Source organism: Hydra vulgaris, chromosome 12, assembly GCF_038396675.1.
Source record: "Hydra vulgaris chromosome 12, alternate assembly HydraT2T_AEP".
NCBI lineage: Eukaryota > Metazoa > Cnidaria > Hydrozoa > Anthoathecata > Hydridae > Hydra > Hydra vulgaris.
In genome coordinates this window covers 50,642,260-50,660,194 of record NC_088931.1, presented here as the reverse complement: position 1 = coordinate 50,660,194, position 17,935 = coordinate 50,642,260, and the positions used below count along the sequence as shown (strand labels likewise).

The 17,935-nt window shown below is 28.3% G+C and overlaps 1 protein-coding gene across 1 annotated transcript; it reads right to left on the bottom strand.

Annotated features, from left to right (window-relative positions):
* Positions 1–11,212: 11,212 nt before the first annotated feature.
* Positions 11,213–15,712, bottom strand: LOC100199702 (E3 ubiquitin-protein ligase MYLIP). Its single transcript, XM_065813599.1, has 4 exons — positions 15,467–15,712; positions 13,351–13,547; positions 12,833–13,261; positions 11,213–12,763 (listed from the first exon to the last, which is right to left on the bottom strand). The coding sequence occupies exons 1-4, from the start codon at positions 15,554–15,556 to the stop codon at positions 12,016–12,018; spliced, it is 1,464 nt and encodes a 487-aa protein (XP_065669671.1). The 5' UTR covers positions 15,557–15,712; the 3' UTR covers positions 11,213–12,015.
* Positions 15,713–17,935: the final 2,223 nt, after the last annotated feature.

Below are 17,935 nucleotides of genomic sequence, written 5' to 3'. Positions count from 1 at the left end.
GATCAACCTGTTTGTTGACAATATCAGGTAGAAAGCAGCTAGTGGAATCAAGAGATGATATTGATGAAAAGTTTTTAGCAAACAGTTCAGCTTTGTCTTTAGGTGAGGTGACAAAGAATGAACCATTCAAGAGAGGTGGAATTATAGATTTGCCCTTATTATTGATATTATTAAAGATTCTCCAGAAGTCTGAAGAGAGCCTAATTTTTGAGATGAGATACGAGATTTCATGAGAGTAGCAGGTTTTGGCGTTAGACAAAACCTTTTTACAATTGTTTCTAGCAGTAATAAACAGACGCCTGTTTTCATGAGAATTGTTTTGCTGATAAATATGGAAGTAACGGTTTCGATTGGCAATCGCAGCAACACAGTTTGAAGAAAAACATGAAGGAGAGTGAGGCTTGACCTGGAATCGTCGAGAGGGAATAAAAGATTCCATGCCAGCCTGAATCCACGAAGTTATGTAAGAAACACATTTGTCGACAGGAAGACGAAAGATTTCTACCCAAGGGCCATCACGAAGAAAATCACGGAAAGAATCCCAGTCAGCTTTACTGTAGTTGTAAGTGGTTCGATAATAGGGGTATTCAGGTGATGAAGAAGAATGAGATAATAGTTTTAGAGAGATCAAACTGTGATCAGAAGCACTTAAGGGTGAATGTGGAGAAACTGAGCACTGACTAGGATAAGAAACAAGACATAAGTCGAGTAGAGAAGGTAAATGATTCGGGTTGTCTGGAAAGCGAGATGGAAAGTTGGCTATTTGAGTTAGGGATTGAGAAAGGCAAAAGTTGTGGGCTTTAATGCCTGCCGAATCACTGACACTAGAACCAAGCCATTCAGAGTGGTGAGCATTAAAGTCACCGACAACAACTATATTAGCTGATGGATAAAGAGAGAGGGCTTGGTCAAGATCAGAAATAACGTCAAAAAGTGTGCAGTCTTGAGATGAAGGAGAGCGATATAGCACATAAAAGAATAGTCTGTGGTTTCAAACCTAGTTTCACGACAAATGGGTGAATTCTTACGAATGTAAATGCCCAGGCCAAGCATGTGACTATTGGAGTCTTTACGAATTAGAGGAAGATAACCATCAACACTAAAATCACAAGATGAGACAGCTGAACTCAAATTAGTCTCACAAAGAGCAAGTAGGTCTGGTGAACTTTGCAAGAGATAAGACTCAACAGTAGAAAAGTTTCTTCGAAGACCACGAATATTAGTGAATGATAGGTTTAGAGAACTTGGTGATGATGATGGTTTTTTGTGTTTTATAGTTTTTGGTACTTTATTCATTTTTAAATTAGATTGAAGAACTTGACTCAAAGTATAGATAGTACTCAGAACACTGTTTAATAGCCCAAGCAATTGTCTCATTACTACTAATAAACCCTAAGCCGTAACAAAGGGCTCCAAAGGTGGCCTCCGCAATGCACACCAAAAGTACAAACAGGGACACCATCCATGCGCAACATGGCACTGTTAATACTTTGATATTTTTCAGCTGTTGACGGAATCAGCCTCTCTGAGAGCTACCACAGAGTTTGGGAAACCTGACTACTAGCCGGCCTCAGAACCATAAAACTGAGTTTTAGAGCTGTACCCTTATTAGGAGATAATCGAATGAGTTGCCTAGTCAACTCATTTTATTATCTCTGCGCATAGATGTGATGTATACTGACTTTGCGAAAGCCTTTAACAAAGTGACGCACAAAAGACTTCTGGATAAGCTAAAAGCTTACTGTTTTTTCAGCTCACTGATCAAGTGGATATCAAACTGGCTGCCTAACCAAAAGCAAAGGGTTGTAGTTGGCAAAGCTGAATCTGAGTGGAAAGAGGTAATTAGTAAAGTGCCTCAGGGATCGGTGCTAGGACCGTTGCTCTTCATCATCTACATAAATGACCTACCGGAAAACATAGCTCACCACATCAAGATATATACTGACAACAGCAAAACACTAGGCGTAATCAAAACAGAGGAAGATAAAGCACATCTCCAGCTAGACACTGATAAAACAGTAAAATGGTCCGAAAAGTGGCTAATGCTCTTTAAAATGGGAAAATGCAAATGCATTCACGTAGGTTGCTCCAACAAATCAGTCAACATCAACACAATGTCTAATTAGATGGGAATAAGATAAGAACTGGGTACGACTTCAGTCGAACGAGATCTAGGTGTTCTTGTTTCAGAAGACTTGAAAGTCAAGCATCAAGTTGAAGCAGCGGCTGCAAGAGCAAACCCAGTACTTGGTTGTTTTAAGAAATCCTTTAGAAGTAGAGTTCTCATACTTTAGAAAGTCCCTTACAAACTGTATGTTATGCCACACCTCGAACTTGCCATCCAATCATAGTGCCATATCCGAAAGGAGACATCAAAGCTCTCGAAAGCATTCGAAAGCGAAGCTGATCACAGACATTAAACATAAATCATATAAAGAAAGGCTTATAATTCTAGGCCTAACCAAACTAAAAGAGTTAGAAATGATCTAATTCAGCAATATAAAATTGCGCATGGTGTTGAGAAAATGGAATTTGTTGTGCCTCAAGTCTATGCACAAACGCTTTCTCAGTATAACCTTCGTGGCAATAGCTTAAGACTTACCGAGCCATTAGTCAAGAGCTGTGTCGAAAGAGAAAAGTTCTTTACAAACCGCGTAGTTAACGCATGGAATACTTTACCATCAAGCGTTGTTAACTCCTTTTCAACCCTTTCAATCCTTTTCACTTCTTCATCAATATATTATAAACATTTTGTTCTTCATGGACTAAAATTATTATAATTATTATTGATTTCTGAATAAACAAACAAACAAACATACAAAAAAATTAGTTATGTAATAACTGTAGTTATTTTGAAACCAGGGGCTGTATTCTTATCTGTCCGTTAAGCTTAACGGTGCGTTAGTTAGAAAAATTATTTCTAACTTCATTAATAAAAAAATCTTTAAAAATATAATTTTTCAAATCTAAATGTTTTATTTTAGTATTAGTTTTATTTAAATAAATTTAAATAAAATTTTTGTCATATCTTTAAAAATATTTTAATGAAATTTCAGACAAAGACTCCGTTAAGCCCAACGGAGAGATGTGAATACGGTTGCTGGAAGTTGCATCAACTACATTAAAAATTAAAAAAACATGAAAATAATACTATGGAATTAGGATAATTTTAGATTAGTTATAATTTCAAAATTTTCTTGTAAACAGAGCATACTATGTTTACAAGAAAAATTTGAAATTATTACTCATTTAGATCAAGTAAATTTACTAAATAAAAAATCTGAATTAATTTCTAAATGCAGACATGACAATAAGTACCTTTTAAAAAATTATAAAAACAAATGATCAATCTAAAATTATCCTAATTCCAATTCTTTTCGTGATTTTTTTAACTTTTTAATGTAGTTGATGCAACTTTTTGGTTGCAAAATAACTACAGTTATTACATAATTGATTATATCAATTTTCAACTTGCTGTAAAACATTTTTTCTATAATTTGAATTTTTTGATGTTTAGACATTCTTCCCGATTAACCTACTGATGAGAAAGAAACTGTCGAAGATAAAAATTAGATAAGTGTTTTTACTAATTTATTATTGTTCTGTTCTTTAGGAACATTGAGCTCTCTATTTGTAGAATACACTAACATAGTTAATATATATATATATATATATATATATATATATATATATATATATATATATATATATATATACATATATATAAATATATATATATACATATATATAAATATATATATATATATATATATCTAACGTATATATACATATATATATATACATATATATAAATATATATATATATATATATATATATATATATATATATTATATATATATATATATATATGTATATATATATATATGTATATATATATGAATATATATATATATATATAATAAAATTTACGTTAGTTATGTAAAATTTTATACATAACAAAGGTTCCTATCAAATGAACTTGATATTGAACATAAGTTGCACATTTTAACACCTAGCGCAATACGGCCCGCTGTCTCTATGCCATCTTTCTTACTCAACTTCTTCTAACTTTCTCTCTAATATCCTTCATTCTTCTAAAAATCACATACTCTTGGTCTGCGAAGGGGTTATGATGCTCTTTAGTGAGCTGAACTCGTCTTCGTGGATCTTGGTATGTGGCCTCTATATGGCAATTAGCCGGAGTAGGATAAACCACATGGAGGATCAACGCTTGGAAAGAAGGTATATAATAAATAAAATAGTATGTTAGATGTATTTTTATATTTATTTTTTTATAGTGCAGTCTTTTTAAAAAAGCTCTCTTAATTATTATTTTCGGTATCTGATCTATATTTAAATTATTTAAAGTTGTTTATTTAAAGTTAATTATTATTCTCAGTATCTGATCCGTATTTAAATTATTTAAAATTGTGGTTTTAGACAAAGTTATCTGTAGAATAGAAATTTTGATGTTGATAATTCTTAAATTACTATTAATTTATTTGTACTTATATAAAATTTATATTATATTGATTAATTTTGATTGTAAATTTTAAAATGAAATAATGCGATTGAAAGTTTTTCATGGTTTGGTTTTGATTTTAAGCCAACCTTGAATTTCAAATGTACCTACATCTGAATCTTCCAGTGCTATGCTAGAGAATTGGATAGATGTTTTCAAAGTTCCCTGGAAAAGCTACCAGCTGAAATTGTGGAGCAAATACATAATTTCAGCTCCTCTTTTGCCAAAACACAAAAGTGCTTTTGTGTGTTGGCAAAAGAAACTTCTATACAAGTGCGCAGCCTAGCACTGGAAGATTTAGATGTAGGTACATTTGAAATTCAAGGTTGGGTTGAAACCCGAACCAAAGCATTAACCTGGGGAAAACTTCTTCTAGCTTTCTCTCTAATACCCTTTATTCTTCTAAAAATTACATACTCTTGGTCTGCGAAGGGGTTATGATGCTCTTTAGTGAGCTGAACTCGTCTTCATGGATCTTGGTATGTGGCCTCTATATGGCAATTAGCCGGAGTAGGAAAAACCACATGGAGGATAAACGCATGGAAAGAAGGTATATAATAAATAAAATAGTATGTTAGATATATTTTTATTTTTATTTTTTTGTAGTGCCCAGTCTTTTAAAAAAAGCTCTCTTAATTATTATTTTCGGTATCTGATCTATATTTAAATTATTTAAAGTTATTTCCGTTGATTCCGGAAAATAAAAACTACGGAAACATTTAATTTTTACGGAGAAAGTGCTGTCACTTTGCTGCCAGAGATTCTCCGTTGAACCTACAGCGAATTTTTTAACAGTGCAGCCTGCTTTAGTTGCGCCCAAATAAATCTGCTTATATGAATCCTTAGATAGCCCACAATCAAGTATCAGAGCTAGAGCTTTTACAGGTGTATAAGACACTATAGAAAAATTTGACTCATTAGATTCTGATAGTTGATGATATAGATATTGAACAAAGTGTTTCAAGTCTCAGATTACTCAACCGCCTTGGACTGCAAAAGTATTAAATAATACAAGTGAAATTTTAGATATAAAAAAGTACTTTAAAAACGCCATCATTTGAAATTAATTTATTTGACAGCTTACGTACAAAGTAAGTAGTATTGCTCATTTGAAAGTTAGTACTTGATTTTATATAATTTTGAAATAAAAAGGTTTTAAAATTATTAACTATGTTATGCTTATTACTTACACAAAATAAGAAAATTGAAAAAAATTAAAAAAATTTTTTTTTTTATCAGCAGCTTAAAATGCAAACGCCATGATCGGTATAAAAAAATATATGAAATTTTATAAAGGCTGGATGTCTCAACATGGAATAAAACAATGTCACTTTTGAGAATGATTTTTTTTTTCAACTTTCATCTTTTACCTAGCTCACTGTGCAGACGAAATATAAATATTAGATTTAACTTCTTGGTACTTTTTGGTTGCATAAGTTGGCCTTATGAAAAATTGATAACTTTTGAAAAGTAACTAAAAAGTCATTGGTTTTATTTACTTTTTGAAAAAGGTAATTTTTTTTTTAAAAGTATATCAAGAGATCCAGGTTTTCATAAGAATTTCAGAAAGATTAATTGATTTAAGTAAAAGTTGCTAAATTTTATATAATTTATTGATAAGGTCGTTTTGTATAAGTTCTAACAAAATTTTGGTTCTTTTGAGACCGAGAATGATATACGTTAGGAGAATATTTTTACTGATGGGTGGGACCCAGCGTGTAATCAAGAATCATGCTGAAATTAACTTTTTTTAAAAGTAAATAAAACCAATAACTTTTTTGTTACTTTCAAAACAATGTTTATCTATTTTTTTACAGCTAACCCATGAAACTGTTAAAATGTGAAAAAAAACAAAAACATAAAGGTAATTAAAAAAATAATAATAAAAAAGATACTTTTACGTCAAGCTTCTGTTAAAATAATAACACATGTTTGCTATCAAGTATAGATAACCTTTCCTTTTTTACAAGACAAATATTCTTATTTCATCTTTGTGTTTGTTTTTTGTGATGTGTTTTGCATTCTGTTATAATAAGTTCTCTAATAAACTTTTAACTTTATTTTCAAACTTTTTAACTAAGTGATTTTTTCTAAAGATTTTGTTTTATTATAACTCGTAATTTAACTAAATAATATTTCTACGATCTTTAGTAAAAAAAGAATTACTTTAAAACAACCCTTTTGAAGAGTTTGCATTAATTGAGTTTAATCGAGGCCTATTATTATGTATATATTTTTTCATACTGTGACTGCAGTTCGAGGCCTAGTTATTATGTATGTATTTTTTCATACTGTGACTGCGGTTTGAGGCCTAGTTATTATGTATGTATTTTTTCATACTGTGACTGCAGTTCGAGGCCTAGTTATTATGTATGTATTTTTTCATACTGTGACTGCGGTTTGAGGCCTAGTTATTATGTATGTATTTTTTCATACTGTGACTGCAGTTCGAGGCCTAGTTTTTATGTATGTATTTGAGATCTTTGTTTGGTTTATATAAAAGTTTATATGGTGTTAATACAGTAAGGTTTTTAATTTTTCTTTTTCATTTGTTTATCAATAAAAAAGAATACTTCATTAGTACATCATATGTGCTTCTTTTAAAACTTTATTTTTGCATTCAATAGGGAGAACAGTTCACCCAGGTTTCTGATGATGACCTATGGTATAAGAATACAACGGTTAAGTATTTTTTTATACCTGTAACTAAAACGATATCGCTTTTAAGGTGAACTGAATAAAACTAGTAATTAAGAACTTTGGAAATTTATTGTATTTGTAATACAGGTTTAACTAACCACAAATTACTTAACAAAAGAACTTTTATTTATTCAGGATTTGTAAATTCTACTTGAAAGTTTCAAATTAATTTATAAAATATTAAAGTGTTTATGTAATGATTGTATTTTTTATTAATGTTGCTCAAGTAATATATAAATTATATTCATTTTGTTTACTATCATATTTCGTTTTGTTTATTACCACATTTTGCTTACTAGCAAGACTTTAAAAGGAAATATTGAAAATTGAAGGAAAAATAAATCAGATTAAAAATAGCTCATAACGTAGTTTATTTCAAAATTTATAAATTTAAACTCACAAGCGAAAGAAAATAAAAATGGAAATAATAGCGACAGGCTAATAAGATATCAAGATGAAGTATACTATCAAATAAATGTTGAATATATTAAACTAAATTTTAATATATATAGAAGTTATCGTAAACTTTGATTTTCCTAAGAACTATAAATGCATTAGGGGAGATTGGGGAGAAGTGGGACGCAAGAAAAAAGTGGGACGTCCCTATAATTCCCATTAGGAAAGGTTCCTAATTACTGTTATCTAATGTAAACAATGTGATTTATATCCCTCTATTTAGCAGATACCGCTTTGTCTCCCTGTGTATGGGAAAAACCACATTTTTGAAAAGTATATAGTACCCCAAAAAACAATTTATGAGGGGTAAAGTGAGACAACGAAAATAAAATGATCTCCCAATTTTCCAATGTCACTATGTAACATTTCATTGTGTAACATTTCACTGTGTAACATATTATTGTGAAACATATCGTTGTGTAATTATATTGTTGAAACCTCAATATTTTGATAAAGATTACGTGGTTTACAATTTTAATAAATTTTAAACTATAATTTTTATTAAAAAGTTGTTAATTATTCGCCAGTCTCACTTTACCCCACACTATTCCCGCTTTACCCCCAATGGTAAGGTTCCTCTATAACCAAAAAATTATATACTTTGTTTTACCTTGCTGTCAATCTTAGAGGATGGAGTCCCGAAATGATGCTTTATTTTTTAAAATTTGTTTGGTTCAGTACATACATTACATTAAAAAGATATTAAAAGTATTATAGAAATATTTTTGTCTCACTTCTCCCACCCTCTTCTACTCAAAATGAACCAAAAAGCGCTAATTACGATCAGACTATAATTTTAATTTTTACCTTAGTAATATTTTATTGATGTCATTTGCATTCGTGTAACACGCTTTTGGATTAAATTATCAGTAACATTCAAAAGAAACCGTAATTCCCAATATAGATGTAAATTTGATACAACTACCAGAATTCGTTTAACAAGGTACAATTTAGAATAATAATGCTACATATCAGTTCTTCATTGCGATGTTGAATTTATCAACATACTGTATATGACGTAGTATATATATATATATATATATATATATATATATATATATATATATATATATATATATATATATATATATATATATATATATATATATATATATAACGTCATATACAGTATGTTGATAAAATTCAACAACGCAATGAAGAGATTGGATTGTCAAAGATAATCTTCTTCATTTAACTATCTGAAAAAAATATTTCGATGTTTATATTGCCCAATAAAATGTATTTGCACCTGATTTGTAACATCAATTGCTTTTATAACTGTTTTATTTTCTTTTATAATTAAAGTTCGTGTGATCAGAGTGGAAAGAGATTTAGAAGTAAAACTGTTTATGAACTATAATTATATTTTATTTGCTTTGTTTGACGACGTCATTTTTGTTGACAGGGTTTCATTGCTTTAGGTCTCAAAACTCTTAAGTAGACTCGGAAACTGAACAAATAGATAAAGGAGCCAAGAATGTTCATGGCTTACTCTTAGTTTACATTAAAACAACCTTAAATTAAACTTTTGATTAAAAATTTACATTTCAAATTTTCAAAAAATTCTTCAATGTTTTAGCGTATTTTCACTTTGGCACCTACAGGCTACGCCCTAGAGTCTACTGAATTAAATAGTTTTTTTAACAAAGATAATATTTACAAGTTTTATCAATAATAAATGTTATCGGAAAATTAAATAAAAACTAAAGTAAAAAACTCAAAGAAAGCTATTTTTGCATTTTTATGAACTACGGCTCTCTGAGTTAGAGTATTACGTCAGTAACATAACGAAAGTAGATGACAATCTTCAGAATAATTTATGCAAAAGCAGCTAATTAATCTATACAAACTTCTATGTACAACACAGAAATTTAAAGTCAAATGTTCATGACCAAATAATAGCAAACCAGGTCAGTATAAAAGTTAGGTCATTAAAAAAAATATTGTTCGACTTGAAGATAAACACAATTAGTCTAAAAAATTTAAACATTTACCAATATTACTATATAAGTAAACAAATATTAGCTTTCATTATAAGTCTGTAAATTAAAAGCATTGAACTATGAAGTGCAGAGTCACATCGTAAAAGTGTAGCCTAGTAAAAAAACAATTTAAAAAAATTTATGCTAATCCTGTATAAGAAAATTAGATACTTATATATTAGTAAACAGTATATACTAGTATGTAAAACAGTCTTAATATAAAAGGTTTATCTGACTGAAAAGTAATTACTTACTAATCGCGTTATTCCAAAATACTTTTAATGAGCTTTAAAAACCATAAACAAGGCTGAAGTAATTTTCGCTGAAATTATTTTATTTAAACGGTAAAAGAATTTAATTTAATTAAAACATTGCATTAGTTGTAGGCATTTATTGTAACTGCATGTCACAATAATTTCAATTCATCACAATAATTTCGGACATTCGTCACAATAATTTCAATTCAAGAATTGGCTAAAAAGGTTTTCAATTACCAAAAAATTAAAAAAAGGTTTTTTAATTATCAAAAATTAGTAATTTTATGAGTTTAGTGCATCTGTAGACAAAAAAAAATAAATTGAAAATTTATAAAATTCGGAATATTTTACTGCGCTTGGGTGTAACTTTCAACTTAATTAAGTGTCTAATAACTCGTAATATCTCAAGCAACTGATTATACAGATTCAGAAGCAAATAAAGTTGTATTTAAATATTAAATTTTACATCATTGCAAAATTTGTGAACGACCAATGAATTATTCGTTATAACTTTATTTGAAAAAAAAAAAAAAGAGGAGAGGGGTGTTATGTAAAAAACATTCGCTTTGCTTACATGTTTTGAACAAATAATTAAATGGTATATATTTCGCATAAATGTGCTTGGATGACGTTAAATGTAGAGGAAAACACGCTTAAAAACTGCTGCTTGCACACTAAAGCAAAGAGTTGCACTGTTTCAAAAGGATATAATTTAAAACAATACCCATTAAATCTAAAAAAGTTAATAATAATAAAAATGCGTTATCAAGTTCATTCGTCAATAACCGGATAACATGACATTTAGTGTTTAGTGCAGTAGAAATGATCACGTAAACACGAAATAAAGTAGAAACGATTACGAAACATTACGTAAACACGAGATCATCATCATGAAAAGCTTTTACCAAACAAAATTGAATATAATTTTCAGTAGAATCTCTCCAACATTAAAGGTGACTGTTTAGAAATGACGTTGTAACTTTGTTTATAACCGTTTCGACGCAACTCTCTCGCGTCAAACAGTGATAAAGTTAAAATAAGCTTAAATAAATATGAAGCTAATTTTTAAAGTTTTGCGTATTTTTTTATTCCATTTAAACATAAGATTAAAATTAGGAATATTTTTGATTTGTTAAATTCAAAATATAAAGATTAAAAGTATATAATTTTAAACAATTTTTCCGAAAGCTCTTTTTCCAACGCGGCACGTTTTTAAATAATAAAAATATATCCGCGAAAATTTGTAAAAATTACTTTAAGTATAAAATAAACTAAAAGCATTACAACCCAGTAAAAGTAAACAGATTAAATAATTTTATTATATTTTACACTTACATATGCAATGCACATTCAACGCGCACTAATCTAATAAACATACTATAAAATAACTTAACATTAAATAGTTTTAAATTTATATAATTATCTCTTCAATCGTAAAACCTTAAAAAAAACTTTTTAAGTTAAAACCTTTCCAAGAAAATAAAACAAAATTCCACAGAATATTTTACGAGCAGGAAGAAAAAGCTCCTAGCCGTACACATAAAAAAAGTTCAGAAACATCGTAAGATTTTATACGAACATTAAAAAAGATTTTAAAGCAACAAACAAAAAATGAAATGCTTACAAATAACAAAAAAATACAAAACTTTGCGTGGTTAAGTCCACACGAACCAAAAACTGACACAATTCAGACATTTTAACTAGTATACAATAATAAAACTCATTGTGTAAAGAAATATCAATGATCAAAAAAAGACCATTAAAATGAAAAAGAGAATAAAAAAATCTATTAAATCGTAATAAATAAAAAGATTTAAAACTTTGAGATGCTTCCTCAATTAATCTTTTTAATTAATGAAAAAAAAATATTTTTATTGTAAAATCATAGCTACCATTCATTTCAGTATTATCACACTAACTGTTTTCATAAAAAAAAGCTTTTTAATAAATAATACTTCAACTCAAATTAATAAAATATTAAAACACAAGTAAAGTGTATTGAAAATGTACAATCAATTTTTGAGCAGTCTAAAAATTGACTGGCTAAAATTTTTTAATTTCTTTTTATATAATTAAATAAACAAAATCAAACAAGTATCAATTAAAAAACACCCTTTGTGCATAGGTGACCTGCGTTCTGCAGAGTGGACACTCTCTGCACACAGCAGCGCATTCTGTGCAACACACTACATGGCCACAAGGACAAAAAGCAGTAGAAACTTCTTCATCCATACATACTTGACACATTCTTTTTTCAATTAGATCTGTGACTGTGTCACGCAATTCCTCTAATGATAAACTGTTTATATCATTTGAGTGAGAGACAGTAGACTTCCACTGCTCTTTTCTATTAAGTTTATCTTCATTATTTATAAAAAAAAATGATTCTTGGTTCTTTTGCTCTTTTGTAGAGCTATTTGCAGGAATTTCATCTGCTAAGCTCAAACTGTAAACACTCTTTCTATTAAAACTTCTGTCACTGTGATAAAAGGCTGACTGTCGATTTTTATTTGGAGCATGTAGTACTGACCAAGCTTGATTGTATGCTTGTCTTCTAGTGCACATTACATCAAACAGAAAAAGTTTCCCTTTATTCGAATTAGGGAAAAATACAGAAAACACTCTACCAAATGAGTTTCTGCTGCATTTTTCAATTACGGAACTCTTTACAGTATTGCATTGAAAAAAAGAATGGTATTCTGTAAATGTTCGAAATAGACTAATGGCAGCTGAATTACGCTTTAACAAAAAACTTGAATGAGTGTGATCAGTATTGCCATTTCCATGAACAATAGTGAACCGTTTACCTTTGTATGATACAGTTGATATTGAATCATAGGTTATGCTGTAAATAAATTAAAAAAATTATAATAAAACTTAAAAAAAAAATTCTGAAAAAAAAAAAAAAACTCACAATTTTAAAAGATTAGCAGTTTCTGTATTCTTTTCTTTGCAAGAATTTGCTCGATAAACTCTCAAACCATCATGTCGAACTGACAGAGTTAGCTCTTTAGGATTATCACCCATAGAATGAACATGAAATGATTCAACACCATATAGGTCTAATTCACTAACCAGTTGTATAAATTTAATTTTTGCCTGTGAAGGAGTAACAGAGTCTAACTTTAAATGTTCTGTTTCCACAACTTTTTGAAAATCTAAACTCCATTCCTCATCCAAATGATACAGCACAGAGTAATCAGGTAAAGCTTCAGCATTAAAGTCACCAACATGAACTTGTGCTGTAAGAGCAAATATTTGAGCTACTATATTTTTATCAATTGATTTCAAATCAATTTTACCATGGTTGATGTGATTGATTAATGTTGAGTAATACAAATCTCTAATAAAAATAACAATAACAGAAAACTCTTTAAACAAATTTAAAAATCAATAAAAAATGTATTTTAATCAAAAATACTAGTAACAAACCTAGTAATAGGCTGTTGAAGTTCTTGAACATTGACAAAATATTTCACCATTAATTGAATTCTATGAGGTCCTCCTCCGGTATACAACTGATCTAATAGCCTGTTTCTTAAATTTAACCAGGACTCAACGCCATTTGAAGGGTTAATATAACGAAGACCAAAGTAATCTTTTTCAACCAAATTTATTCTAGATGCTATCTATAAAATGTTGCATATAACTTATTAAATCTTATGTAATTTATGTTAAATGATAGATTTTCATAAAAACTATTAATTTAAATGTTACATTACCGAAATAATAGTAATTAACAAAAAACAATTTTTTAAAATGGTAGACATTTTATTCCACTTCAATTCTACTATGAAAAAAAAATGCTACATTTTATTTTTTATACATTTTTTTTTGCCAACATTTTGGAACATTTTGTAAGAACCTTGTAGTAATGCAGGATACCAACAAAGACCTAGTGGCGTTGGATCTCAAGACTAATTAAATTGTATGTATATATATGTATGTATATATATATATATACACATATATAAATACAGGATTAGACACGCTCTAATAATGTCATACTAAAAAAAGTTGCGGAGACATACAGTACATACATCAACTATCTTATAGCTTGCTGCCGCATAGGAGTGCTATTACATCAACTAAGGGTTTGGCATGGGGCAGCAATATTTCCTATCATTATTCTTTGTTTTATTCTTATTTTTCTGAAAAATTAAAAATCACATTTTTTAATTGGGATTGAAAAAAATACTTGTGATATATGATAAATGCTTGTGATATATATATATATATATATATATATATATATATATATATATATATATATATATATATATATATATCACAAACAAATCATAGCTAAGGACGAAATTTCCTAATATTTTTTTCAATCCCAATTGAAAAATGTGATCTTTAATTTTTATATTATATATACATATTTTATTTTTATATTTTATACTTTAATTTTATATATATATACATTTTAAGACTACTTAAATTGTATACATATATGTATGTATGTATATATGTATATATATATATATATATATATATATATATATATATATATATATATATATATATTTATATATATATATATATATATTTATATATATATATATTTATATATATATATATATTTATATATATATATATATATACATATACACTTATATTTGCTGAATGAGATTAGCATAAAATTAAAGTATAAAACACTTTAATTTTATATATATAAACAATTTAAGACTACTTAAGTTGTATACATATATGTATGTATGTATGTATGTATGTGTGTATGTATGTATGTATGTATGTATGTATGTATGTATCTATCTATATATATATATATATATATATATATATATATATATATATATATATATATATATATATATATATATATATATATATATATATATATATATATATATATGTATATATATATACAATTATGTTCAGTGAATGAGATTAACACTATCTAATACGATTTTCACACTTTAAATTTTATAATATTTACTTTAATCCCAACAGTTTTTTTGGAATTTTTTTTTTTTTTTGCTTTTATAAAGTTTTTTCATATCTTTCAGTTTAACCAATCCCAAGCCTTCAATCAACGTAAGTACTGAAGTCCTTGCAAATAACTAATTCAGTATGAATATTTCTATTTGACATAATAGTTATCCTTTCTACTAAGATAGTAACTTTTCAAAGCTTCATTTATGTATACATCAAGATTCTTGATACATATATAAATATACATATATATATATATATAAATATATATATATTTATTTATATATACATATATATATATTTATATATATATATATATATATATATATATATATATATATATATATATATATATATATATATATATATATATATATATATATATATACATATATATATCAGTGCTTATGTATGAATGGTCATAATTGCAGAGATATCTACTTATAATGTAGATATGGTAGTAAGTTAGTAAACATTATCTCGTTTAAAATTTTTTAACTTCATAGTTATTATTCACAGAATTGCATTTTAATTCCATAAATAAATTAAAAAAATAACAACAATATCAAAAAAAGAAAGAAGAACTAACCTTTTCAAGACAATCTATTCCACGGCTTCCTTTCGGCAATATAAGCTCGTGGATAGTTCCGCTCGGTTCTGACACGAAACACCACATCATAGAAATCTGTTGGTTGTGTAGTGGTTTTAATTGTCATGTGAGTGGCAGTATTGTTGTAGATTAGAGGAGGTTGATGGTGGTTTGTTGCGCTGGTTCCGCTAGAAGGGTCAAGAACAAGGGAAGATTTTTTTTGTTATTAAAATCCTTATATCTTACCTCGATAAAATATTAATAAACGTTAAATATTGAAGGGAGTTATTTTACACAAGTTTTTATGCTATTATTTGTTTGATAGTTCAAGTTTAAATTTTAAAATAAAGAGAAATGCATTTTAATTTAAATGCAGTATATATTTTTAAAATTAAACATATAATATATATTTTTAAACAAATTGTATATAACTAAGTGACAAATGATACACCCGGCTTTTATTGCCTTGTTTTTTTTACCATTTCTATTATAAACCGACAACTTCTGTATGGTAACTACTTCTCCGCTGTGATTGAATTGTTTTTTTGAATGAAAGACTCTGTAAAGGAGACAAACTTAATCAATTTTCTCATGACGTCTTTGAATTTCATACAATTCTATTTTTAAAAGTGTTTTTGGAAGTTCTGCGACGCCTTTTTAATTTGTTTTTTTTTCCTGCATGTTATGCTTGTACGAAATTAATTAAACAAAAATAAAGAAAAAAAAAATTGAACAAAAATAAAGAAATATAAATTCAATATATTTGTTAAATGAGCTAGTATCCTACGGGGAAAGGATAAAATAAGCAAAATAAGGAAAATTAAATTTACAGAAATCGAAACTGATATAAAAAGTATAAACAATAGTATATTTCTTTTACCCCTAAAGAAGGCTTTAATTTATGCAAGCTTTTGCTCTAAATATGCGCTGTGTTAATTATAAAACAACCACGCGACGTATTTGATTTTTGAATTAAGAATGTTGAAAAGTATTTAATCTTTTATCTGTTAACGATTTTTCATTGGCGTACATTAAGCATACGCCATTATTTTTAATACACCATATTTTACTGACATTTTATGCAAGTTTTTATTCTTGTTCTTCAAACTTATTTAGTTTATCTATTATATTAGTTTATCTAGATAAAAAAAATTGAATAAAATTAAAGTATTAGAGTGGCGCAACAGGGCCGCCAATAGCCTTGATGACGCCTTCTTAAGCACGCATGATTTAATATGGAATTAAAATCAAAAGCTTATGCAGTCGTACATATTAATATTAGTAATTTATTTTTATTACAATTCTGCTGTTTTTCATGAATCGCATCTGGATACGAATTGCAACGCAAATACAACATGCAGTCAATAGGATTACTAGCCAACTAGTTCTTTGGAAATAAAATTTTAAATAACCCTCTATTTAAAATACACTCTTTTTGAGATCCAAATAGCGCTCTCCCCCATTGTTACTTAACAACTGTTCTTGATACGACAGATACTTGTATTAAATTAAAATTTTGAATCAGGGTACATATAATAATAGTGCAAATAGGCTAGAGTATGTTTGAGTATATTTGTTTTATGCGGCAGCCCAATTTTCGATTCATGTTAGGCGGATATGGCTATGACGGATTGCGGCCTTGCACACTGGGCCAGAATATAACAAAAATTAACAAAAATAGAAAGCGTCTAAATATAGTCATATTATACATGTAATCATATTTTTTGGGGGCCAGGGAATCCATTTCTGACATCAAAATTAGGTTTTGATCACTCTGAACGACGGGCTCTTTAGTAGGGCGTTTTTGATTTTTTGGTTTTGCAAATTTGACACGTTCAGACGTTATCATGTCGAATGATAACGTTTTGCAAAAGAATTCCTTTCCTGTGCTTTTTCAGAAAGCATACTAATAGGTATGCTTTTGTTGTGAACTACCTGGTGAGAATGTACAAACAGTTGGTGTAAATCCTGCGGCACATAATACCAGAGGTATAAATGGTTGAGGTATAAAACGTTGGACTGTCTCATTGCAATAGATCTCCATAGCCTCAGGGCTTACCTCTTCCTTACAGGAGACTGTATATAGTACGATGTACAAACGCATGGTTAGTCGATGCCCAATACTTCAACAGCAACAGAATAGTTTTGAAGACATTTATATTTATAAATATTTTATAGATTGTTAATTGTTTAGCTTAAATTATGAAAATCATAAATTTTTAGATTAAAAAAAAAAAAGCCTTGCCGTATTAACCATCTAAAAAAACGTCTTGCCGTATAACTACGGCGTTAACTTTGGTTCAAAAATCTCCCGATTGCCAGTTTGCTCGTGTTTTCACACTTACAGTCTTTAGTATAGTACCACACTTACAGTGTACAGTATAGTAAGTGGAAACCATGTGAAAATAAGAGTTAAATTTTAATAGACCAATCAATATCAAAAGTTTTTGCGAGTAGTTTCTATCGGTA